Source organism: Vanessa atalanta, chromosome 26 (genome assembly GCF_905147765.1).
Source record: "Vanessa atalanta chromosome 26, ilVanAtal1.2, whole genome shotgun sequence".
NCBI lineage: Eukaryota > Metazoa > Arthropoda > Insecta > Lepidoptera > Nymphalidae > Vanessa > Vanessa atalanta.
The window spans coordinates 6,183,847-6,208,993 of record NC_061896.1 but is presented as its reverse complement, the minus strand read 5'-3'; the positions used below and the strand labels follow the sequence as shown (position 1 = coordinate 6,208,993).

General features: G+C 32.2%; 3 protein-coding genes across 3 annotated transcripts; 1 reads left to right on the top strand and 2 right to left on the bottom strand.

Annotated features, from left to right (window-relative positions):
• Positions 1–1,671: 1,671 nt before the first annotated feature.
• Positions 1,672–17,014, top strand: LOC125074060 (mediator of RNA polymerase II transcription subunit 15-like). The gene is made up of 8 exons (XM_047685284.1): positions 1,672–1,718; positions 12,014–12,147; positions 12,574–12,702; positions 13,387–13,602; positions 13,685–14,994; positions 15,536–15,617; positions 15,956–16,029; positions 16,802–17,014. The coding sequence occupies exons 2-8, from the start codon at positions 12,055–12,057 to the stop codon at positions 16,869–16,871; spliced, it is 1,974 nt and encodes a 657-aa protein (XP_047541240.1). The 5' UTR covers positions 1,672–1,718; positions 12,014–12,054; the 3' UTR covers positions 16,872–17,014.
• A 1,345-nt stretch (positions 17,015–18,359) lies between these two features.
• LOC125074003 (asparagine-rich protein-like) lies at positions 18,360–23,678 on the bottom strand. Its single transcript, XM_047685157.1, has 2 exons — positions 23,651–23,678; positions 18,360–20,469 (listed from the first exon to the last, which is right to left on the bottom strand). Exon 2 carries the CDS (start codon positions 20,442–20,444, stop codon positions 18,399–18,401), a length of 2,046 nt encoding a protein of 681 aa, XP_047541113.1. The 5' UTR covers positions 20,445–20,469; positions 23,651–23,678; the 3' UTR covers positions 18,360–18,398.
• Positions 20,575–21,527, bottom strand: LOC125073882. Its single transcript, XM_047684965.1, has one exon. It carries the CDS (start codon positions 21,373–21,375, stop codon positions 20,575–20,577), a length of 801 nt encoding a protein of 266 aa, XP_047540921.1. The 5' UTR covers positions 21,376–21,527.
• Positions 23,679–25,147: the final 1,469 nt, after the last annotated feature.

Genomic DNA, 25,147 nt, shown 5'->3' with positions numbered 1-25,147 from the left:
AGACTTTTCAATGAATTAATCCGCAATTAAATGCGAGCGCCTCGTGTGCCTCTTGTCCATTCTCATTGTAACTAACGAGAATTGTGTGCACTGAATCTAATTGGAGCGGTCCACTTTCGAGGATCTAGTGACGTGTCCTACCTTTTTGGTACAATCTAAGGGTAAACCCTATTTTGGTCGGTAAATCAACTTTCAATTTGACATTTATTAACTATTAGTTTTTTTTTAACTTTTTGGAAATCTTTAAACTAATTTATTATTATAATTATAAGCATTCGATACAAATATATCCTCATCTTTTTTTCTGTCATCACGGTCCAATCATATAACTATACCAGACACCTTCAAGTAAGTATCGACTACAACAGTAGACGGTTTAAAACAATCGGACGTATGGCTTAAAAACACACAGACAAATCAACAACAACATTCGTTTTATTTACGATCAAATTCAAAACAAACATACAAGTGATATAAATAATATGTAAATACATCAATTAAGATCTGGTTTTTCAACAAAGCAGTTTGTTCATCTGGAAATTAATTATATTAACGATAACTTAATTATGTAACTACGCTTTGGATGAAGTTGGTTCAAACTTTGACCCAATATACGTAGTCAAAATAATACTTCAAAAGTGTATCAATATCACAATAAGACTTGTCTCTTTTATCTTTTACTACACTATTTATAATAAAATATTTTATTTAAAGGTAGGACTGCGAAGTTTAAAGTAAAATTATATATTAAAACCTTCTACAAAACGAGTCTGGATCTTCTAGCTTAAGCTTTATGTACGAGTAAATTGTTTAGTAGTTTTTTCAGTCAGGCATTACAAAAATAACATATCCTCATTTATTAGTATTGATTAATTACTCTATGGGTATCCAGCATAGACCCTACTCATGCATAGCCTTCTGGCGTAGGGTACTGTCTAGGTGTAGGTACTAAAGATAATAACTAATCAATTATAAACCCACACACAATTACTTTTAAACTAGTTGGCTATAATCCTAACAAAAACATTATATAGGACATTTGTTACAATAAAAAAGAGATAGCGAATACAATAACTACAGGAGAAAAAAAAAACACCTGTGTTTGGTTGTTGCTTTCGAACGCGAAGCTATTTGCGTTTATAAATAGCTGCTTAGCTGTTCGCAGTTATTAAATGCTTCGTTAGCCATTAAAGAAAAAAATAGAAACGGATCAACGGAATTAAAAAATTACCTATAATCTACTGACGGTTCCACTTCGACTGGACATAGTTTACGCTTAAAGAAAAATCATTATAAACGTAATAGATTTTCCAGAATTATACAAGAAACAAGAGATCTTCGTTCAGATAACCTACACGCTACACTTAAAAACGACTTAGGTACTATGTTCTAGCGACTAAACTTATTATTTTTAATTTTGAAATAATTAGTATAGTAATATTACTAGACGCTTTCTTTATAAGAATTTAATGAACTAAACGTTGTAAATAGTATTAGAGAAGCAATGAAAAAATATAAAGAGAATTTCGCTTTAAATAGATTTTATAGAACACCGGACACGTTAATATTTCTCGGAACCGTATTGACGGGAACCGGAACAGCTTGTGTTTGAAATCGTAATCGTATATCTTCGTTAACCAAAGTCTAAGATTAAGGCTGACTTGCAAGCCCTTCGGTGTTTCAGATGTCCGGTGGCGGTGCTAGTCACGTTCCATTAGGTGAGTCTCCTGCTCGTTTCCCTACTATGCTATAAAATTGGTTTATTTAATTACTCGCCTCTAAAGAATTCTACTCGTTAGTCATAAATATAAATGTACTAGAACTTACAAAAAAGTGGTACCGCAGCAGATGCAGAAAAATGTATAAATTGTGGTTTTAATGTTTATATTATTGCAATTTTTCTTGGCGGTAGGGCTTTGTGCAAGCCCGTATGGGCAGGTACCACCCACCCATCTTCATCCGGTTAGAAATGTGAATGAGCCAGTGTAATCACACTGGCACAAGGGACATAACATCTTAGTTCCCAAGGTTGGTGGCGCATAGGTGATGTAAGGAATGGTTAATATTTCTTACAGCGCCTTTGTCTATGGGCGGTGGTGACCACTTACCATCAGTGGCCCATATGCTCGTCCAACCAACCAATGCCAATGCCAAAAAATACTTTAATTAATAAAACATACTTTTATTCAGTACAAATAAACACGTAATTAAACAAAACAAGAATCGTTCCACTCCACGAGCGCAGGAGTGGAGGAAAAAACAAAGTTGGCCCTTTCCCTTTTAATTACCGCGTCAAACTAATCTGTATTTTAAAATAATAAGGAACTAACGCGTGGGAAAGTGTCAAGGGTGAAGGGAAACGTCGAATTTCAAATACGACATTTGCTATAAAATATTACATATATGACATGATGATGGTATTAACGATTCCTTATCACCAACGCGACAGTCTTGACAACTAAGAAGTTATGTTCCTACTGTCTGTACAACAATATTAAATACTGCTGTTACCTTAGTGGTAGCTTTAAATTTTGGTACATCATGTAAATACTGTTTATTTTTGAGGTAGCGTACCCAGGCGGCAATGCACAAAGCCCTATCACAAATAAATTATTATTTTGGTGTAATCTAAAATAAATAAATAAGAGCCGAGATAGCCACTGGGCTATTAGATTTATTATATTAGGTTAGAACGCGTGTGTAAAAAAATCTAACACGTGCATCTTAACCGATGATTTCAGGTTCAAACTCAGGGCAAGCACCACTGAATTTACATGTGCTTAATTTGTTATAATTAATCTAGTGCTCAGTGGCGAAGGAAAACATCGTGAGGAAACCTGCATGTGTCTAATTTGAAAGAAATTCTGCCACATGTGTATTCCACCCGCATTGGAGCAACGTGGTCGAATATGCTCCAAACCTTCTCCTCAAAGGCAGAGGATGCCTTAGCCTTAGCCTTAGCATTAGCTTAGAAATTTACAGGCTGTTAATGTAATGTACTGTATACTTTGTTTTAATCGAAATGAAAATTAGGACTTAACGAATAATTAACACTTTTTCACGAAACATTTAAAAGGCAAGCCTTGGTTAAAACTAAATAAAGGAAAACTTCAGAAAATAAAATTATTCCGACCTCTTTCCTCCGGATCTCGGTTCCTCTTTCATCCGAATTTTCGGTTACGGGCAGTGCACTTGATGTGGGTCGAGATTTTAATGAATTATGTCGTTTGTCGTGTTTTAATTAAAAAAAACTTGTTTTAAAACTGTAATAATTTTAACATTTAGATGAAGTTTTTGAAAGGTAAGTAGATAAATAACGTTTTATTACTCGATCAAAAGAAGCGAAGATATAATTAAATTTAATTAAAGAAAGTTGTGATCACAAACTAAAATTTGTATAAATTAAAAATATGGCATTGTTTGAACTTAAGAATTTGCAAAAAAAAACCCGATTTATTTTAATTATTATTTTTCAACCGAAAACTTATTATTTTATTTTGTTTAGTTAATTTTATTACAATAAAAACAAGTGGTCCACCTGAATATAAGTAGTGTCTACCGTCTATAGATATAACTAGCTGTGCCCGCGACTTTATGCGCATTTGAATTTAACAAAAAGTTATATTTGTAGCCTAAGTTACACCCTATTACATCAGCTTTCTTCAGCCAGTAAGAGTACCGTCAATTAGTCGGAACAAACAGACGGACGAAATTGAAAAAAATATATATTTTGGTATATATACCGTTGGCCTATGTCCAGCAGTGGACAAATATAGGCTGATGATGTGATGTGATGTGTGATACCGTGTATATATGTACACACATTTAGTATATAGAGGTTATTTTAATATTACAAACAGACACTCCAATTTTATTATATGTATAGATAATTATTCCTTATTTTGCCAATGCGCCAAAAACCTTGGCATCTAAGTCGTTATGTCCCTTGTGCATGTAGTTACACTTACTCGGTCACCATTTAAGATACTCATATTCTTCTCCAATCTCGTTAATAGAAACCATTACGATATCCATCGCTTAGTCCAGATATTTTTTGTTATTGTGACTTTTTTTTTTAAAAGACAGATAAGATATGCTGACTCAGATATATCCATAGACATTTTGAAAATCTACAAATGTCCGTTGAAAAGTAAAATATTTTTCGTTTTATAGTCTCGTCTTAAAGTCTTTTATTTTCTGTCTGAACTAAATTGAAATTAAAAACTAATCTCAAATGCAAATATTCAAAAAGTGTGTTATTGGCAGAATACATCATCTCAACTATAATAAAAACAAAAGAAAAAACACGAATAAATAAACTTACATCTGTTCTGAATGTATAAATTAAAATTCCATATATCCTCGGAAAAGTTTTCTTCATTACTAATTCTTATTAGTTCTTCTTGCTTTTATCTAAATATCACATTTTTGATTTTTGCTTTTATGGAAAAAAAATTGTACCAATATGACTTCGGATTCCCTGTGTCTGGGTCCGTTTTAACGGCTTTGTTAGTAAAGTGTCTAACTTTTAAAGTTGCGGACCTTTTATTGCGCCTAGTGCGCTCTGATATACCTAATAAAAAAACCCCACAGTACCCTCTCTATCTTTTCAGGAGACGTCATGGAGAAATCATGAGATTTCGCATGCTTCCGTGAAGTCAAGTAGTCCTGGGACTATGGCGAAAAAACTCAAGCACACACCATTGTTAAAAAACTCGAAAATGAATTTTAGATTTTTGCTTATAATTTAGTTAAGCGATAGTCAGTTGGGCCACCACCACCCATCGTCTCTCTCTCTGTAAGAAATATATACCATTTCTTACATAGATCTTAGATTTGCCAATGCGCCAAATACATTGGCATTTAAGATATTACGAGTACGTCCCTTGTGCATGTAGCTATACTTACTAACTCACCATTAAAACCGGAACACAACAATACCATGTATTGTATAGTATATTTGCTGAGTGATACCTTCCCAGACAGGCTTGCACAGAGCCCTACCAGTAGATATACCATCTCGCTAAATTAACTTATTAAATTCTTATACATCATTAAGTTTTCCTGCAGAGGGCAACTATCTATATTTATTGACCTAAAACAGCTAAGGTGTCAAGTCCGCCCCTGGTTGGGGATAATGAAAACTTACTGGTCTTTCGGTCGATTAATTCTCGGTAGCAGCCAGTAGTTCGGAAAACACGTGAAACTTTAGTTTAGTTAGACAATCATACAAGAGAGTAAAAGATTAAAATAAATTGTAGGAAACGATTAATTTTATAAAAAAAAAAAAAACTTCTTTGTTGAGCATAGAAGGCTTAGTCAAACATATCACGTTGATGTTAAGCAAAGATTGTGAATCTGTGCATCATTGAATTTATATGTCTCATGTTTGGAGTTAAAGGAAAATATCGAGAGGAAACCTGCATGTATCGGATGAAATTTTGCCTCATGTGTATCAAGTCCGCTTTGGAGCAGCGTGCTGGGAATAAGCACCAAACTAACCACGAGGGAAGCTATCTTACCTCAACAACGGGTCAGGCTATTAGTTACAAATGTTAACTAATTTAATATCACCTCACATTAGAAGGTTAATTAAAAATGTTTTTGAATATTTTCGTAACCAAATGAATAGCAACGTAAACACACCTCTGACATCATACTATACGTACATGGCGAGGTCGGGATTCGATTACCGATTCAGTTCTCGTCTAGGTCAATGACGTCTTGACCATTTACTTACTACAGAAACTTAATTTAAATTTATTCACAAATGATAAAACTGTCAGGGTTGACAAGTTTGACGATTGTGTGGACTTTTATTACGTACAAAAATATATTACTAGATCTAAATCGCAATGTTTGTAGATTATTGTAAATGACATGAGATTCGCCCTTTTCGCGTCAGTAGAACGAGTCTAGAAAATGTCATATACTTAGTAATTGTCGAATTCGTTTGTAGAATGGCACAATGTGTGGAAATGATGTAGAGAGAAGAACCGACCAGAAACTCAGTAGTTACTGTTTAATAAAATATAATACATGTTTTATTTATAACAAATAAAATAACTAAATTTATAGAGAAAAACATTAAAAATATACTGTAGATATCAGCACCACGGAATGGCGGCAAAAGTGCTAAAAGCATTTTGAATTTTCCGTTGAATCCCAATTCCGATTCTTGAGCAAAAAACGAAATAGCTCTTTAGATACCATTAAAGGTGATAAACAAAATAAATTGAAAGGATATCATGTATTTAAAAATATTATTCTATAATAAAAAAAAAATAAACTATTATCATATTGCAAGCTGTACATATTTATAAGCAGAATGTATTAGAATTGCTCAAAGTTCATTGGACGGAATAATAAAATTTATAAATTTTCAAATTGATTACGAACGCTCGTGCTCTAATATGGAGGAATATGTTACAGATTTAATCAGAAATGAGGGTTTAGATGCTTGGCCATTCTCCAAGTTACTTGGCGTTGATTCATCTCGTAAATAAACGGCAGCGCTCATGACATACATTACTTTATTTGGACGTTTTTTTAAGGATATAAGGATAAAAGAGAGAAGGGAAACCGTTGCCAATATGAAAAACGCTGTAATTGCAAGTTTTTTAATATAATTATGTTGAGGTAGTATAATATTATGCCAATGTTTTTTTTATACAGAAATCATAATATACTCGCGTATTTTATAATTAAGGCATGAAACAATTTATTTAAAATATAAGAATATAAAAAGGTAAGGTAAAATAATAAATTTAAGTTCTAAATTAACTGCTTGTCTGTCTGTTACTTTTCATGGCCAAACTACTGAATTGAGTTTGATGGAATTTGGTACGATGCAAGCTTGAAGCTCAAGGAAGGACATAGACTATTTTTTATGTGTAACACCTGATGATCAACCCCTAAAAAGCGAGCGTAGCCCTGGGCGACGACTAGTATTATACAGTACATACACACATCCCGTAATGCTGGCGCAAACTTTTAAACTACTCAAGTACACAACCGCTGCATAACGTTTGACGTTTCAGGGTCAAAAAAAAGAAGATTCTAGACAAACTTTGAAGTGTCAGTATTTTCTAAATATGAAAATAATATTTTTATTTCATTTATGTTTTATCTGTTCTCATTGTATAATATATTATAGATAATTATGTGATCCTCGATAGTGATGAAATAAATCAAAAATTCGAATGAAATTATTTTTTAAATAAGATTAAAAACTTTTTCTTAAATTTAATTTAAACATACATTATTATTGCCATTTATTTTTGAATAATATTAGTAATACCCCATTTTAAGGAATTATTAATATTTCTTTTTACTCTTCCAATTAAGCCTAAAGCTGATGTTTGGAGTCAGAATCGAACCTCAGATTTTTAGATTGCGGTTCAGCGGACCGTAAACCATTGCGCAATTGATAATTAAGGTAAAAATTATCTCCAGAATTCTAAGACATAAACGAATACCTTGCCCCAGGAAGGGCATATTGACTTAATCGGAGATCGCTTCGTTGACAGCATACTTAAACAATAGGACTTCTTATCACTTCGTAAACAACATATATTATGTAGAACCGATATAGGCGATCTAAATATAATATAAATCGTTGAATAATTCTGGCGTGAAGCGATAACAATCTGAAAACTATCGATCGTGGCTAAGTTCAGAGTGATTTAATTAATCTAGTCACGAAGCCAGAACTCCCTCATTAATATTTCTATAGCGAAATTTAGCTGGAAAATGTTTTGAACATAATACGGCAACAATATCATAAATTTATTTTCAACCATGTCTCAGTTTTAAAGTTTATGGTTAATCTTTTACCTGATAAGGTAATGAGCGTATCTAGGTACCAATTTACCTAACCAGCAGAAAAAAACGATCTAAAATTATTATCGTACATCGATTACTTGTTTATTTTAATTTTTTTTTTCCTAATACAAATTTTATAAGAAAAAATCCTCTTTTATTTAAAATTGTCTGTAATTAAAAATAAATTAATGTTTGAAATTAATGATGATAAATTTTATAGATCCTCAAGTTTGTATAAACTTGGACCCTTTAATGAAACCTTAACCTTTGCTACATAACTACCATTATTATTTTTCATTAAATAGTAATTCCATGGTTATGACGTAAATATCGATAATTACGTATTGTATATTTTTTTATAATAACTTTAATTGTCTTTGCGAATTTACGTATTTTTGTAAATTCGTCAAAAGTATGTACTGTTACTTTAATATTAACATACATAACATAACATAAGCAGTCCGTAAATGTCCCACTGCTGGGATAAAGGTCTCCTCTCCCTTTGAGGAGAAGGTTTGGAGCATATTCCACCACGCTGCTCCAATGCGGGTTGGCGGAATACACATGTTTTCCTTCACCGCCGAGCACGAGATGAATTATAAACACAAATTAAGCACATGAAATTTCAGTGGTGCCTGCCTGGGTTTGAACCCGAAATCATCGGTTAAGATGCACGCCATCTCGTGATACTGGGCCATCTCGTGCTCGGCCATCACTTTAATATTAATCATTGACGTTTTAACAAATTGTGAGTTGCTACACACGCTACCGGGTGGGTTTCCATGCTTTTGAGTATTTCTTTTAGGCTCAAAAACTTTTTTCATGTCTCTTATCCTACTTCCGATTCCTTGTTCGTTGTTTATCTTCTCCAAAGAAGTTGTAAATCCGGACAGATGTAGGAACCAATATATTCGTTTTTATTTTTTTTAATTTAAATTATTATTTGAATGCCCCAAGTATTCAAATATTCAATAATTTGCATTATAATGTCGAAAAGTTTGCATTTAGCTCTACGACTTCGACAACCCTTTTAGGTCGGAGTTTGTTTTGTTGCGTAGTATTGTTGTATTAGCCTTTGTGGGATTTTGGATTCCTCAGGTGGTCTGGATGGTAATATGTTCTATTGAAGCGTTGTCGATTAAACAACGATAAGCATATTTTATGCGTACCGTAGTTTTACTGAGATTATCGGTCTGCTCGATATTTGTAGTGACTCTATCATTCTTTCTAGCTCTGCGCTATTTTCGAATAAAAATTTCAATGTCGTCAGCGAATCTCAGGTCATTGATTATTCATTTTTTATTTATTTATTGGAAAAGTTACACCATCAACTTATCACTAAGCATTTAAAATTAATATCTGTCTTGGGTAACATACAAAGTGATACGTCTTTACGTCTAACGGTGCGATAGAAATTCTGGGCGACAGATCTGCTTGCTGTACCCCTTTTAATTGAAACAACATCCCTTAATGTTATGTAATATAATGTAATGCATGTAAACATCCCACTGCTGGGCTAATGTCTAATCCCCTTTCGAGGAGAAGGTTTTGAGGTTACTCTACTTAACTGCCGCTCCATGTGGGTTAACGCATACACGTGACAGATTGTCATTCTCCACAAGTAGGTTTTCTCACGATATTGTCCTTTATTTTACAAATTAAGCACATCAATTTTCAGTGGTGCTTGCTAAGGTTGGAAGTGAGAATCGTCCCTTAACATTGACATCTAACGATCTGAGTCATTATGGGTCTTTATAAAGGCCAAAAAATGTAGCAAATAATACATTAAGATATAGTCTTATTATATTTTGAAATAGAATAAAGAATTACGCACAATCAGAATGCATACAACCGTACAGACACAAAACAGACGCAACAAACGTGTGCCCCATGCTAAAGGGTTACGTAACTGCCTACGGAATGCCAAAATTGCCATGTATTTGTGTCATAACACCATCTACGAGTAAAATGTGTTACGCTTTTTATCTTTTATTGCTCCTTTAGTAATATTCGTGGAATTGCTGATTCTTTTTTGGCAGGAGCTATTTATGTTTTTATATGAGATTTGTAGAATTCGTTTGTACGAGCTAATATCTGAAATTATTAGTTGGATTTGAAAAATTAATTTGCATTTAATAGCCCAATTATCGAGGAAGGTTATAGGTTACTAACATCACGCTATGGGCTACGGGGGCGGAGAAGTAGCGTTTAATGAGGGTGAAGCCGGACGGCGCAGCTAGTATTATTATATCAAGGTGAAAAGTTAGTTTGAACGCTCTAGTTTCATTAGCAGAACTATTAGAAATAATATTTTTTTTAATTAGTAAGTAGTTTATATCGTTATGCCCTATGTGTAATGCCAAAAGGACCAAAGTGCAAATCATAACATTTTGCGTTTCTAAGTTTTAATTTGATATATTTTTTACATTCTACAATATTGACAATTTATGTAACTTTCCATATTGACTTTGACGTTATGATTTTTTTATATATTTATTTTGCAATGATTTCACGAAAAAACTCGTAAAAAGCCATCGATATATAATTATTCATTGACCATTTTTATCGTATATTATGTTTGCTTGAATATTACTGGTCATGTGTTAAAAAAACTTTATTCAAGTAGGCCAATAAAAGCACTTTTGAATCGTCATGCTACTGCATTGAATTAAATGTTGAGCTACCTCCCGTTCGAAAAGTAAATTATACCGAGAACAACCGGCAAGAAACAACTAGTTACTCTTTTTCATCATTTTAATTACAGAGTATGTCAGTAAAGTACAATTAAATTTTTATATATCTTGCTTAGTAATTAATAAATTCTAAGTCCATGCTATTTTATCTTGAATATAATATAGTTTTGTGTAATATGGCTTAATTGTCAATGTTTTCTTGATATGAGGTTTAAGTTTTTAAATATATCTGTGGAGTCTTATTATAGAAACGAATACCGGGAGTATTTAATATTTACCCGACTTCTGACGGGTAAAATAACGATTTTATATCTTGTTATTATTTAAACAATTACATAAATGATCCATTTACCCGTACTGACTATTAATATATCGTAGAGTACAACTTGCCTCGCATGTTTTGTTCATGCGTTTACATAAATAATTTTCTTATATATATATAATATAGTGCAGGTCTACGATAGACCTGATCGAAACCTAACCACAATTATAGATCGTTCAAAAATAATGATTTTTAGTCGACAACATATTCGTAAAATTTATATAATCGAGATATTTCGATATTAAATCCTTGAAATTCAATGACATGACAGTTCAACGGACGGCCATGTTTGACGTTTACGGGTGCGTTCAGTAAGTGTGTTCCAAATAATAATTTCGTTCAGGGGTACGGCAAACTTAAATTATTAATGATTGATAAACCGTATTCGTTTAGTTTTATTTATTTTACACAAGCGAAGGCGGGTTTTCTTCTAGTCTTATAATATTTCAAACACAAAGTACAGAAGACGAAATAATCTACGTTAAACGTTTAAAATGAAATTTTTATTTATTTTGTTAAGGACAAATAGTAACAAATTAACAATTCAATTAAACTAAGATTGTTGTTTCTTTTTTATTTAATTTTTTTATAATAATATTTAATATTATTTATATCTAACAGATATCCCTAGTAATTTTTTAAATGCAAATATAACTGTCTGTAAATTCATCACGCTTAAACGACTGAACCTGAGTCCTCGGGACTGACACGGGTTAGTTTTTATCAGAAAAATTATCCCTACAAAGTGTGAAAATAGGGGTGAAGTATATTTGGGGCATTAATCAATGTATGTAAAATGGGGTTGAAGGTTTATATGCTATAAAATTGCATTCATTTCGCACGGGTAAAGCCGCGTTCGGCTACTGTACCTAAGTATATACCGTCGCTTACTTTTATGTCGATTTTTGGGTACTATTTTGTATCTGTTATAGTTTAGGCTGCTTAATATGATTAAACTTTAGAAAAATATTAATAGATTTCATTAATATTTTTTTTTTTACTTTGTCGCAAGAAATCAAGAAGAAACTAAACAGTATGATTCATGCAATATTGTTTAGCAAAAAAGAATCTCATTGTAAACGGTGGGCAAGTACAATTTTAAGAAAACCCATACCGTCAAAACATATCGCCTTTATACTATAAGTATTAAAGTTCAAAATTGTATTTGATTTAGATTTATGATGGAATTTTTAAGGAACACTGCTAAGGTCGATAATGCGCGCGGTTGGAATGTCAATTTTCAAAGCTATTGTCTATAAAAGCAAGGAGCACGAGGATGTCACAAAGCGAAAGTCAACGAAAATGAAGGTGATTACACGTTTTTATTGTTTTCGTTAAGTGTTTGTGATGTGCGATTGATAATTCGTTTTAATTCGTAAAAGTGTTGAATTTTAATCATAGTATTTGTCTTTGATATATTTATTTTTAACGTCAATTTATTGTAAGATTTTATTCCGATCAAGATATCTAATTGGATATTTTTTGAGTAGCTGAGATAGCTAGATAGATAGTTGTTTGAACAAGTGAAATTTTATCGAAGACCAAGGGTTCAAACCCAGACAAGTACCACAAAAAATTTTGCTTATAATAATTAATTTCGTTATCGTAAGGAAACCATTGTGAGGAAACCTAAATGTGTCCGATGGAAACCAAACCTTTCCATCCAAAAGAGGCCACAGCCCAGAAGTGGGATATTTACAGGATGTTACTTTTACTTTTTACTTTTATTTTTAGGAACTTTTGATGGTGGCGTCGTTATTGTTGAGTGGGGTAGTGGCTGAGCCGCAAGCTCCTTACCCACCGAGTGGTTGGAGGCCAAATGGACCAGCGTTCGAATTACCGGAGCAAAGACCACAAACATTGGTATTTTGTTTAATTAGAGAAGTTTTTATAATATTAATCTAGACATATGAAATGCGAGGATTTTAACGCTTATCCTATTTCTAAATATTTAATACATTCAGAGGTTAGATAGATTTTATTAAAAAAATATCTCGAGCTATCACACCAGTGTGTCTGTCTTTGTTAGCATATATTCAGAAGTTATTACAATTACACAGCATTGTATAATTTGTTTTGTCCAATAACATTACAGTAACTTTAGTCACTAAAGCGTGTTGATAACTCAAATATTGCCAATTTACGCAGCCTTAGAATTTGTTCAAATTTCTTCAAAAGAAATTTATAAATATATATAAATTTTAAGAGTTTTGACGATCTTTTTTAAATTAGAAGTATTTTAAACAAATCTTCGTTGATTTATTTCCAAAATTCGTGCAGCACGTAAATACTGTTTTGCTTAAAATAAACGGCATATTATTCATAAACGTCGTTTAGCGAGAGATTACTTAAACACTCATTTATTTCTATTGAAAAAAGAAGACAGAAATTTCAAATTGTTTAAGTAATCAAGCAACATTTATGGGTAACGTCGCCAGGCAACGAAGTTAACCTATGTATATGTATAAATTTAAGTATATTTGTTTTTATATGTATTATTTAAAAAAAGTTATATAACATAAAATAAAATCTAATATATTTTTCCAGACGCCTCAAAAACAGCAATATCTACCACCTGTTGATCCTAGAAGGCCTCTACCGCCCAACAATTTTGATGACGCTGTCGATGTCTCCGTTCAAGGACTACCAGTGCCTGAACAGCAGCCCATATTCCAACTGTCACCCATTAATGGGCAACAATACCCTGGACCTAGCATCAACGCAGACGTTGGAAGACTGAATCCCAGTTTTCAACAGGCGCAGGTCAATATCTTTAATTTGCATCTAGCTTAATATATGTTGTGTCTTTCGCATCATATAATTAAACTTTCATTTGGATTTTCAGTATCAGCAACAGTTAGAAAAAGCACGTCAGTTTGCAAGGCAGAGAGAGTTCGAGGCCACCCGTGCTAATATTCCTTCAAATGGACTTCCAAACCAACAGTCACCGAGACAATTCGCTTTCCAAACCACATCAACCACGACCACTACCCAAGCACCCGAACTTAAAACACCAAAAGCAGAAACCACAACCGAATCTTTTGATTTGAATGAAGGTGAAAGCTTAGATGATGCAAATGACGCAAAAGATCAAAAGCCAAAGGTCTCCGTTGAAGTGTCCAAGCAAAATTTACAGGAATATCCGGCTGAATTATTTTTGCGGCCTCTGAGTCAGCTTAATACGCAGCCACAGTATATATCTTTAGCACAGTTGGGTCAATTGAGAGCACCACTTTACTATCAACCTGAACAAGTTGCACCTGTAACTCAAGGTTTTGACGGTCCAGCTCACCTATCTGCTTTGCCTTCAGTTTTAGCACAGAGTCAATTAAGTCAAAAAGCTGTAGCTCAAAATCCAAATTTTGCTCAAAATCCTATAATAGTACAACAGGAACAAGCACCTCTAATTCAGGAACCATTAAACCAATATCAGCCAATAATTAATGCGTATCAACCCGCACAACCACAGGTTCAAGCTTTTCCTCAATACCAACCACAACCATTTATTGTTCAACCGCAAATTCTTAACCAAGTTCAACCTAATCAGTTCCCTCAACAAGAACAATCAAATCAATTTGCGCAACCAGAACAACCTAATGTTTTTGCGCAACCTCAACAACCAAATCAATTCATGCAACCACAACAACCTAATGTTTTTGTGCAACCTCAACAACCAAACCAATTTCTGCAACCGCAACAACCAGGTCTTTTTGCACAGCCACAACAACCGAATCAATTCCTCCAACCACAACAACCAAATCAATTTCTGCAACCACAGCAACCAAAAGACGTTGAAGAAATAGAGCAAAATGACCAACAAGTTGTATATCAAAATTATCAGCCTCAGTTCTATCAACCACAATTGCCGGCAAATCAATATCAAAATCCAGAACAGCCATTATTCCTTGCTCAGCCTGCACTAAATTATCAAAATCAGGATCAATTTTACCAAAATCAATTCATACCACAGCAATACGACCCAACTCAATACCAAGTACAGCCTCAGCAGGTTTTCCAGGACCAAAATGCTTTGCAAAGTGGTCTTGATATTAACCAGCAAGGTAACGGTATAGAACAAGAGGAAGAAACCGATCAGGATGAGCAAGAAAATGAAGGTCCTACAGCGACAGCAGTTGCGACAGCATTCGGGACAAGGTCAGTGTAAACTCGCATAGAATGTCAATATGTTATCGTATTTGGTAATGTTTTGAATAAGTAAGTGATGCACATCGTTCCATATTGTTCGGATCGCATCGTGCATAATTGATGTATCGATGTGAATTCTTGAATACATACGATCGGTAAGGACAACTAAAGGCCTTGTATTACGTATCATTTGAACGTTATACTTCATAGCTGATATAAATGATTGGATTTAAATTATAGTTTAATGAAAGATCAAGAATATTATAATAAATCAAATTATCTATACTAATATAATAAACCTGATGAGTTCGTAAGTTTTGTCGGATTTGAAAATGTTTTGTTGCATTTAATAGCCCGATTGTTGAGGAAGATTATAGGCTTGAACATTTAACGCTAGAATGTTTAGTCCGTAGCGTTATATACGATTGTATACCGAGGTCTTCACTCCACTAGACAAACAAATTATATCGGAATATAGAAAACAAAATACTATTATTATTTGGTTAATTAGAGGTGATATTGTGTACATTTTAAGATTTATTTATTACAGAACACAACCACGTGTCGTTGCCCAATACGGCGCTCCAACAGCACAGGGACAGACCACGACTACTGAATCGGCAGTTCAGGAGGTAAAATATACCCAGGATCATTGTTAGTTGTGACAGGGCTCTGAATAGGGACACAGATACTACAGGTTTTTACATAAACAAATGTTACAAGTGTATGAAATAATTAAATCATAATTTGCGCTTTGTAATGCTCGGTTGTTCCCTCTCACAGATGTGATATTAAAAATTGTATCATCACAGGTTGCGCACTGTGAGGCTCCATTACACACAAACTTACATATGTAATGTTTGAATCGCCCTAATACCGTTATTTTTTTATTTTTACGACGGTTCAAACTTGTTTTCACGGGCCTATTTGATTATTTTGGTTTTAATATTAATTTTTAATTTATCCTTAGACTGAAAGTGAAGATGCCCCAGCAATTGCGCAAGCGACTGCCGTGAGTTCAGGAAGAAGGAACGCTAGATTCAGGTAGAGTATATATTATTATGAGTACCGAGACCAGGAAGCTAAACTAAAAAGTGCTTAGAAAACATGAACTGACAAATGGTGGAAAATGATCACAACTACCTGAAAAGATTATCTGAAAGGCAGGCGAAAAGAGTTACGTTCGTATTTATAATATTAATATAGAGTCAGAAGTAAGATATATTTATCGTAAAATATCCTTTCACATAAATTCCGAGACAAATTTTCATTTATCAAGTCGGTTAATGAATATGAAAATTCCAAATTACAAATGCAAAGGATATTTCGTTCGAGATGGTTCGGAATGAAACCTTTATCCCATATTTATAATTAATTTTGTGGTTACACATTCGGATACATTTACCAAAATACGTACATATATAACAATTGTTTATGAAAATGTATTTTTTTTGTTATATATTTTAAAAAAAATTAGTGTTGTTCTGTGTGTCATTGGTTATTTCAATATCTTTACTAATAAATGAGGATAGGTATTTTTTTATTATTCATCAATACATACATATAACACTTCTGCTAGTAAAGGTATTCTGTAAGTAGAAACTCGAAGGTCACCTCGGAAAACGAGCGTGAAATCTTAGAAAGTAATTATAATGTGACTATAAAAATAAAAAAAAATTCTAGCGCTTAGAGGTTTTAATATACAGTATACATATATATAGTCTACATATATGTATAGTTTATACATACTATTGACGCTACAAGTGCTTTTACTATATACATATATTGTAGAATAAATTTATATTTTTATTTGCAGAAGCCGTCGCGTGAGACCCGTATTCACAGTGGACAGATCTGGTCATTTAGTGCTTGAACAAAACCAATGAGATTGAAAAAAATAATTAAAATTACCAATCTACACAGTATTTGCTCTCTAATTGTTTAAAAAATACATTTGTATTTAAAGAAATAACTTTTCGTCCTAATATTTTTATTTTTTTTGTACGCGCGCTTATTCAATCAAAATGTTGAATTTATTTTATATGAAATTTATTTAGTAATGCTCGATAATTCGTCAGTCATATTTTATGTAAACAACCGATACTTAAAGAAAAATATTCAATTTATGATAATTTAGGATTGTTATGAGATTCATATTTAAAAAAAAAAAAACTTGCTTAGTCTGTAGTATCATTGTCTGTTTAATATTGCCAGATATTCCTATTCAAAATGCCTAAGAAGTGCTGTTTGCTTAAATACTGTTGTAATTATTTATTGATATATATTTAATATTTCTGAGTCTTTAACAATCTTTTATAGAATTCGATTAATTCATAAAGTTTGTTACATGTATGTATATATAAGTTTTTTTTATTTTATAATCAGGGCGACGATATTTCTAGAGCTAATTTAATTATCCATTGAAAGTGACTTCATTATATTATTTATTGAGATATCTCTGAATAAAAACTTTGACAAACTTAAAGCGTTGTTTTATTTTGTTACTTTTTATATATTTAGTTTTTGATAACAAAAGCCAGAAATACATAGAGTACGTATAAATTAACTAAACATAAACAAAATCGCGAGTTTAAATCTTGCAAGTTTAATTAGTTATAAAAAATTAAAAAAATAAATCGTTGGAAACCTGGGAACTAAGATGTTAATATGTCCCTTGTACCTGTAGTTACACTGCCTCACTTGCCTCTAAGCCAGAACAAAACTATACTACTGTTTAGAGATAGAAATTATTTTTTGATTAGACGGGCTTGCAGACGGAGCTATCTCATTAAATAATACGGTAAGCCGATTTTCGTCACAGTGATTATGGGACGGCAGTTGCACATAAAAAAATCGGTTATGTGTCATTTTGAAGAGCTCCTGCCGTAGATGTGCAGAAAAATAAAGAGGATTCTTGTAGCAACTTACTAAATTGTTACAATTTTACAAAGAATTATTTATAGAGCGGAAAAATGTTGCTGGTCGGTTATAGAGCGGTACTACGGTTGTATACGAAAAATAATGAAAAACATAAACAAAATTAAATTATTATATATATTAAACTGTAATTTCTTAAAATAATCTCTCACTAATGTTTTAAAAATTTTAACTCAAATACTATTTGATATTAAATATTTAATTTAAATAAGGTTTCATAATTTTGGCGCCAAATGTAGATGAGTGACTTGCAGTTTACAATGAAATTAAATCGAAACAAAACCTGTCATAGGTTCCAAAATGTCTAAAAAAACTTTTGGATAAACGCAAAGTTTCGCGGGAGACCCACTACTATTATTTAATAATAATAACTCTAATTAATAGAGAATACTTATTGAACTATAGGATACTTAGGTTATTATTGATACGGCAATGTGAAGATTAATATTTTTAATAAAACTTTACTCCAACTTTTATCAAAACTTCGTTCCCAAGGCAAGAAAGCAATAAATCATGAACAAAGCAAAACAAAATATGGGCGCACTTATAACAACAAGAAAATTCTCCTTGAGAAATCTAATCGGACTTGAAATGACATGTGCTATATAGTTATTTTTAGTGGAATGTATGATTTTTAACCCGTCAGACAATGAAACTGCTACAGAACGACCCTCTTCCGTATCTTTTGATATACGCGTTGAAACTGGCGGCTTTATGATATCCAAAACGTGTTCAATTTTTTTATGCAATGTCTCTAAACTATTTTTATATATCTTGTTAACATTGTCACATTCTGTGTTCAAATTGAATGTCAACTCATCTATTATTTGATTATTTACTAAACAACATTGCAATCCCTCATCTAGGGAATTTGGTTCAGCCAGCTTTAAGTTCATGTTAGATTCAAAAGCACTCAAAACTTGTTTTATTTCATTTTTAATTTTTTCCATCATTGATTCTTCTAATTTTCGTATTGCATTGTCAAGAAGTGTTGATAGCTTTTCCCATAGATCTGCAATTGGTATATAGTTACGAGATTCTTCTGAACAAGATCTTTTCTGTGAATTATCTGTTTCAGTTAACATATCTTTAATTGTGTTTTCATCGGGTAGATATATATGATTACGGTTACCGCTATCATCTTTATATGATTTTTTATCTATATTTTTTAAAATGATTTGTCGTGTTGCAGAAATATAGTCATTTTCGAATGTACTTGCGGGCATCGTTTTAATTTTATCGTTTGTAATTATAACATTATCACAGTTGTCTAGGTAAAGATTTTGGCATTTATTTTCAGGTATGTTTGGATATATTTTCATATTTATAATTGTATCCAATAAAAAAGGTTTCGTATTTTGACTATCTAAAGTCCGAAAATCATTATTTGTTGATTTTAATTTATCCTTAATTCCTTCAGATGTCAGCGTACGTATAGAATCACTATTATTCTTTTTGAAATAAGAACTAGTTTTAGCCATTACGAAATTATCATTCTCACTAATTAACTCGAAATTTGTTTGAGGCGGAGTGAGTGTTGTTGAACTACTTTCGTTTGAGCTTATAATTGTAAAGTAATCTTTTTTACTATTCGTATTTGACATTTCAGAGTTCGAAGTAGACGTTATGGTATCTAATTGGCTAATAAAGCTCTCAGCACTTGTAAGACTTCCTTGTAACATAAGATTTTCCAGAGTTTCTTTTTGATTGTAGTCCAAAATAGAGGTATTGTTCACTTGAGCTACAACTATATTAACCACGCCAGTTGTAAAAACATTTCTCTTTTCATTAAGGTTATTATTGACAATATGTTGTTGAGAATTTATTAAGCAGTTATTATTGCAATTATCTTTATATTCTTCTTTTTTTTCTAACTCCATAGGCTTATTGCTTTGAAAATTATAATTTTGTGACGTGAAACTATGTTTTGGAGTTAGTATGCCCATTCTCGCTTCAAATGATTCTTTATTAGCTTTATTATTATCTATTTGTGTAAGCTTTGGTCCAAAAATATTCTCTTTAGCTATTTGTCTTTTTATTCGTTTCGTAGGATGAACTGTATTTAAAACAGAGTCAGAGCGAAGACTTCTTTTCATTTTTCCAAAACTTGAACTATTTCTTTTATTATTACACCGGTATAATTCTAACTTTTTATATACATTTTTGCTCCGTTGATTTTTGAAGTGAACAGTCCTTATTCTTTCTAAACGGGAACAGTTTTTATTCGGTATTTTCAATTTGTAATTATTTTTTATCAGAAATATCCGTTCAGAAGTTTTTTTGACTACTAAATTATGGCTGGAACTTGATTTTAAATCTTTTAAGGTATCTAATGATTCCGAATTCATGTACTTCACATCTACCGCTTCTTCAATATTAAATTTAATACTCTGTTGACTGATATTTTGGCCATAGTCTTCGACATTGTCCTCTATGTTGTTTATAAAAGTATTTGGTACATTTATTTCTGGTAAGCTGATTTGTTTTTCATTAATATTAGTATTTTCTTCAGATGATTCCATCCTAGTTTTCTTCCGTTAGGATATACTAAAACAAAATTATTATTAATATTGTATGTGTTGCAAAATAATGTGCGTGGAGTGATCAACAGAAAAATATTTATTCTCACCAAACTATAATGAAATACACTAACTAAAACCCTAAATCAGCAAGAGGTATGGGAAAATCTGCGGAAGGCGTATTCGGCTTAAAACGCGCACCTAAAGAAAACTTCCGCAGTAAATCATTTTTTTGCCTGAGTAAATCTCTTATCACATGGACATAAAACAACCACGAAACTAATAATAGTGGTATCCATAACAGCAGACAGTAAAAACATCCTTCCCAGAAACCCATTCCAGAATTGTGCCTTATCGTTAATTTTCTATCAAACGAATTACTATCAATATCTATACAAATGGATGAACTGGAATTATCACACAGCTCGCAATCATCATTTGTTGGTGTAAACTCTGGTTCATAATTACAGCCTATGTCTTGATTGTATTTTGAAAGCATACAAAGTTGCTTTACTTTTTGACATCCATTCCCATTTGAAATTGAACGGTATGGGTTGTGATGTTGACAGATATTGTGCATTTTTTCTTCATCACAATAGTATGCTAGCAACTTATTTTTCTCCGGTCCAATTTCAAATTTAAATACTGATTTCGATATTGGTAATGAGCAAGTGACAGCTTCATCTACTGTTGATTCTGTGCACCCTTGTGGAGCTAAAGTCATATCTGTTACTTTTATTATAGATTCACTGTCTATGATATTATACGAGGTATTTCTCTTTACAAGATTTGAATTAAAATTACTGGAATGTTTATGTTTTGGTCCTTTTTTTATTTTTATTCCAGACACTATTTCACTTTTAGGTTTATTGGAAAACTGAACACTTTTAGATGACTTTATTATATTTGATATACTCGTATTTACAGTTTGCATATCAGGCTCATTTGTGGTGCTAACGTCTATACCAGTATTGTTTAAGATTTCCTTGAGTACATTTTGTTTGTGTAAACGATCATTAGCTAATTTTTCTGCGGTTGTTGCTAAAGATTTTAAAATTATTTTTAATTCATTTATCTCTTGAGCTATTTTTGAATGTTTTGCGTTCAGAGGATTTATTTCAGTTTCTATTTTGTTATTAATTTCGGATATATCTGTAGAAGTTTCTCTACTAATAATATATTTTACTTGGCTAGCAGCACCATCAAGTAGAGAAATAATATTTTGTTTATCACATGAGGTTACATCACGTGCGACTGTATCTGCTAGTTTTATTTCTTCATTATTTGTATACACTAATAAATCACAACGTGCAGTTTTATTTTCGTTTTTGTCTAAATCATTAAAGTGTTCTTTTTTATTCTCCTTCGATGGGAACACATTGACGTGAATATCTACTTTTATATCTTTTTTGCCTTCACAACTCGAAAAATACTTGATAATACTTTGGAAATGTTTTAGTAATGTTTTTTCTTGATTTAAGTTATTTGATTTCCGAAATAAATAAGTAAACTGTTTTGGATTTATATTTTTTAAGTGGTGAGATTTTGATACGTTTTTCTTACATTTATTACTTCCTCTAAACTTAGCTTTCAGACTTTTAGCTCTCTTTGATGCTTTCAAGTGGAGATTGCTTTGTTTATTTTTATCATGATTCTCATAACTGTGTGTTATTAAGTCAATAGTAATAAGCGGATCACTTTGATCTTCTTCGTTCGGTGATTTACATATATCTTTGTTTTTATTGTCACTTAACTTAGCCTCTTTTTCAGCATCGTTATTATTTCTATTGCTAGTGTCACTGTATATATTTTCATAAAAACTTTTAATGTTATGAGAATTTGAATAAGTTCTATTTGTTTTGACATTACGTATAATTTGGTTACTTTCTTTACAAGTGGAATCAACGTTGAAATCATTTGTATCCGATGATGATTTAGGCATAACGAAATTTTTAAATTTGATATTCGCATCGTGATCGTATGTGGCACAATGTTTAGTGAAAGATTTTGTTGGTAATGTCAAAAAGTCCAAATTTGAAGATTGGAAAATGTAGTTGCTTGATTTACTTATTGATAGAAAAATTTTCTTATGACGGAATCGTTTCATATTATGCCGAGACTTTCTACCTCTCTTAATTTTTTGTGCGTTTCGTGGAAGACTCAGTGTCGATATAATTCTCAGATATTTACCATTTAAAGGTATACTTAAAACTGAAGCTTCTTCTGTTAGCTTTGTAGCTTGTAACGTGACATTTTTCAATTCTTTCGATTGTAATTCGGCTCTTTTATTTCGATTACAACGGGCAACTTCAATATCAACAGTGTACGTACACGAGGAGGATGTATCTTCTTCTTTTGTTTGCAATTCTAGCTTGTGCAGAATTGAATCAAGTACCGTATCAACTTTTTGTTTTGTCTCTCTCTTTTCTAGTAAATATGTTTTAATCCAGTCGTTAAGCAAGTTTTTAAGATTGTCTATCACTAATGACGTTAGATTAATATTTAAATGCTTATTCGCAGGTTTTACATTCAGTTCGCTATCGCCACAAGCACTGGTATCATGCTTAAATTCGTCTATGGTATCAATTTCTGTTTGGTTTATGGAATACTTAGACTTCGCAGACATTGCTTCTCGATTAAGAAATCTGTTTCTTCGCTTCTTATAGTATCTCCTAAGAATGCATATATCAGTTTCTATACTAAGATCCCTTTTCACGGTTCCGTTATCTTTATAATACTTATCTTTTGGTAAATTTCGTTTCAGTTGCAATAATAAACTTCTAGTGTAAATTTCTGATGCTCCAGAATGTGTTTTCGAAGTGCGTAATGTATTCAAGGAATTTTTAAATATGATTTTAGTTACGTTTTCTTTAGAATTAATGTTCTGATTTCGGGTCATGGTGGTATAACTTCGCTATCACCTGCTTTTGATATCTGGATTCCCACTCTTCTGCAAGCAAACATCAGTATTCAATTCATCCTTTTCAGATTCGTATAGATACTGTCTAAGATACGTGATTACAAACGAATTTAAAGATATTTTATTTGCTAGAGAATAATTTTAGATGTACTCTTTGAGTATTTTAGAATTACGATACGCTCCAATAATCGCAAGGTAAAGAACATAAGTTTATGTTACAAACGTTTAAATAGACATATTATTTAAGAAAACTTAGCTCTAAATCTCTTCAAGTAATTACATTACTTACATTTGCAAAGTATAATTTGAACATTTTATATTTAACTAATTTAAATTTGATATAACCGAAAGAATAAATAAAAAATGAAAGAATATTCTCACATAGTATGAAATTTCGCACACAATTTATTTTGACAAATGACAAGTATGATTCCAGCCAGTCTAAATTAGTTTTTTGATGTTGGTATTAATGTTGAATAACTTATTTTTAACGAGTCATTATAAATCTGCTTGCCAAGCATAAAATATTTTAAGTGATGTTATTTTAAGAATTATAATTCATAATTACATCCAGAATATTCTTTATTTAAATATAACCGCATAAGCAATGCATTTTTTAAGGAAAATAATTATATTATTGTTACCCTCAAATAAGCTATAGCTGTTACAATTAGACTACTTATTTATATATATAGATAGATAGAGTATCGCACTACAAAAGAAGTAAAATAAACGTGCCATCTTTATTATCTTGGTGTGCGTGAGAGCTGAGCTTGACATTCGCCAAACGTGATACTACTTCACTATTATAGTGAACTTAGTGGCCTACTTTTCGCCACTAATATTTTCATACATATGAACTATCTAATCTATCTCACAAATCAGGGCTTAAACTTGATGGTAGAGCTTTGTGCAGGCCCGTCTTGGTATGTACCACCCACTTATCGGATATTCTACCGCCAAATAACAGTACTCTGTATTGTTGTGTTCCGGTTAGAAGGGTGAGTGAGCCAGTGTAATCACAGGCACAAGGGACATAACATCTTAGTTCCCAAGGTTGGTAGCGCATAGGTGATGTAAGGAATGGTTAATATTTCTTACAGCACCTTTGTCTATGGGCGGTCTTACCATCAGGCCAGCCGATACCATAAAAAAAATCATCATAAGGTGTCCAATTTGCTCGTCAGCCTATATCGTAATAAACATTGGTAGTTCGTTTTCTTTCAATACACTGGCGATTTGATCTAAATTTACCTCCTCAATCTAGGGGCAAATATTTACTGCGGTCTCGTCATTGATTAGGATTCCTACCGATGTGGGTTCCATTAAGACATTTACACCACAGAGCATGTATAACATAAATAAAACTACATGAAAACTGGACGCTTTGATTATTCAACTCAGCTTTGAGTTCGTAATCATCGTTTAATATCTACACGTAAGATCGCTTCATCTATTCCGTATCCAAATAAATATTTTTTTCATTTTTCGTTTTAAAATAAACATATGCAATATCCCAGTGGCGTAGATAAGCTAGGAACGATAAAGCCTCGGTGCTGTATTGCATTGAGAGCAATACAGTACCGGGGCTTTATCGTTCGTTCGGGCCCTTGCACTTACTATCGACATCGTTTATTTTCAAAAATACATTCAATTATAAGCAATTAATATATAATCTATTTTGTAAATATGTTTAATTTGTTTCACTTATAAATATGTTGCTTCTAGGGCGTCCTAAGTTTAGGGGAACCTGCTTCATCACACCGCCTTGCCCTAAGATAGCTAC